We start from the raw sequence: 2,016 nt of genomic DNA, 5'->3' as shown, positions 1-2,016 counted from the left end.
AGAGTGGCTTTATTCTCTTTTATTTGCGCACCTACCATAAATATGTTATTGGTTGAATGAGCATTTTGATAGATGCTCGGCTTTGGAAATTTTAAATATGGATTTCTTACACTTAAACATTTTCAGGAGGTACTAACATGTTTTTGGAAACACAGCTTCAAATCTCTCGGACTCATCATAGACAATCAACTCAGTTTTGATCAACACATCACTGACATTCATAAACAATCCCAGCAAAGAAACCAATGCCATACATGCACTCAGAGCACTGTCTATTGCCCCTCCCCTGTTCCAGCCCATCCTGCTGTAGCGTTCCCTGCTTCTTTACCATGTTAACCAGCTTCAGCAAAAACTAATTTAGCAGCATCACACTCACTGTCTCTAAAATCATCTGCCTGCCCAATCCCAATCCCTCAAATGTGAACTTCAGAGCTGTCACACATCTAGCACTTATGACACTGATCAGCCCCTCACTTAAGACATTACTTCTATTCCATCTGGCCGGAGATACAGGACCCTTTAAACAGAGAAGAGCTTGTTTCAGCAGGAGATTTGTCCCCTCCTCAATAGCAGCCCTGAACAATCGGCCTCGCATACACTGTTGTGAGCTGGGATGATGAATGCCTTCATTGAGATTTTGTGTACTGACTATACATAGGATTTGTGGCTGTGTACATATATCTATATGTCGCTATGTTAATATCTGTATGTTGCTATGTGTTGCTATGTGTACAGCCTGTGAAAACAAATATCCTTCTGGGACAATAAATCTAAATCTGAATGTTATCAACAATGTTTTTATTGGGTTTTTTTTGTCTGGGGTGTGGCTTTCAATTTTTTTGAGGTAGGCCTACTTATAATTTACTTTCCATTTTCTGAAACTTTATACTTTTACAACACTACAATTTAATGGGAAGTATTGGGCCTTTTACTCCACTACATGTATTTAATAATTTACATTGCAGATAAGGATTAGTAATGCAAAAAAATAGAATCAATAAATAAATGTATTCTAATGGATAAATATAAGACATTATTGATCCCTCTGTGAAATACACAAGGCACCCAGCAGTAGGCAATATAGACCTACAGTAGAAAAGAACTAAACCAGTTGAAACATTAGAATAGGCTAATGTAGCCTACACATTATTGTATTAACAATATTAATTCATAATTAAATCACAATAATTCAATTCAATAATATAATATTGTTCTAAAATGGGGCATGTGGTGCGCTGTATAGTAGCCAACTTTTGAGTAACCTACATTTTACTACTACTTTTGTGTGCAAGATTTTTCCTTGTAACAAGAGTATTTCTACCTTTCTTCACTGTGGTATTGGCTATGTTCTGACATCTGAGAACTTAGACTTAACTCCACCACCACTGAGTAAAGTACAAGCAGACAGTTGTGATTACAAGTGGCCAATGTCCATCATAGCCCATTATGTAAGCTCTGTGTACTCTGTGTAACGGGTTGATTGGACAGTCCCACATCCAACGTCACTCAGTTTTGAGGGTAAGTAGGGATGCACACGGCCATTCAAACAAGCTATTAGGCTACATCATGCCGATCGCATTTTGGAAAACTGTTGTTCAGTTCACTATCTTAACTGGCGTTTGCTGCTGTTTTCGTAACGATGTGAGTCATGGGGGGAACCCAAACATTCCAGCAATCGCCAAATACTTCAGCACGAAAGGGAGGTACGAGGAAGTAAACCCGTATCTCATAGAGGACATACTTGCTGTAAACAGATCTATTTTACAGCCTCCATCTGCACAATGTCGCGAAATCCATGCGACCGCCATAATAAGACACGGCACGAGGTACCCGACGAGCAAAAATGTCAACAAGATGAAGAAGCTGTACGAGCTGGTCAAGAGCAGAGCCTCGGGCAAAGAGAGCTGGCTGCGTGAAATCCAGACTCAGTGGACGATGTGGTACTCTGAGGACATGGACGGTCGACTGGTCCAGAAAGGCGTGAACGATCACAAGCATCTGGCCATCAGGCTGTCA

At 40.2% G+C, this 2,016-nt stretch overlaps 2 protein-coding genes across 2 annotated transcripts in view; both read left to right on the top strand.

Moving 5' to 3' along the window:
• The window catches only part of LOC116705334 (multiple inositol polyphosphate phosphatase 1), a gene marked incomplete in the record, with an annotated part of 4,646 nt that extends 3,860 nt beyond the window's left edge, over positions 1 to 786 (top strand). The window contains 1 exon segment of the mRNA XM_032541426.1: positions 1 to 786.
• A 697-nt stretch (positions 787 to 1,483) lies between these two features.
• Positions 1,484 to 2,016, top strand: part of minpp1a (multiple inositol-polyphosphate phosphatase 1a) — a 7,904-nt gene continuing 7,371 nt past the window's right edge. The window contains 1 exon segment of the mRNA XM_032541425.1: positions 1,484 to 2,016. Within this exon segment, the coding sequence (XP_032397316.1) occupies positions 1,567 to 2,016 (450 nt within the window). The 5' untranslated portion in view covers positions 1,484 to 1,566.

Source organism: Etheostoma spectabile, chromosome 17 (assembly GCF_008692095.1).
Source record: "Etheostoma spectabile isolate EspeVRDwgs_2016 chromosome 17, UIUC_Espe_1.0, whole genome shotgun sequence".
Taxonomy (NCBI): Eukaryota; Metazoa; Chordata; class Actinopteri; order Perciformes; family Percidae; genus Etheostoma; species Etheostoma spectabile.
Note: the sequence above shows the minus strand (reverse complement) of the source record. Positions and strands in the feature narration are given on the sequence as shown.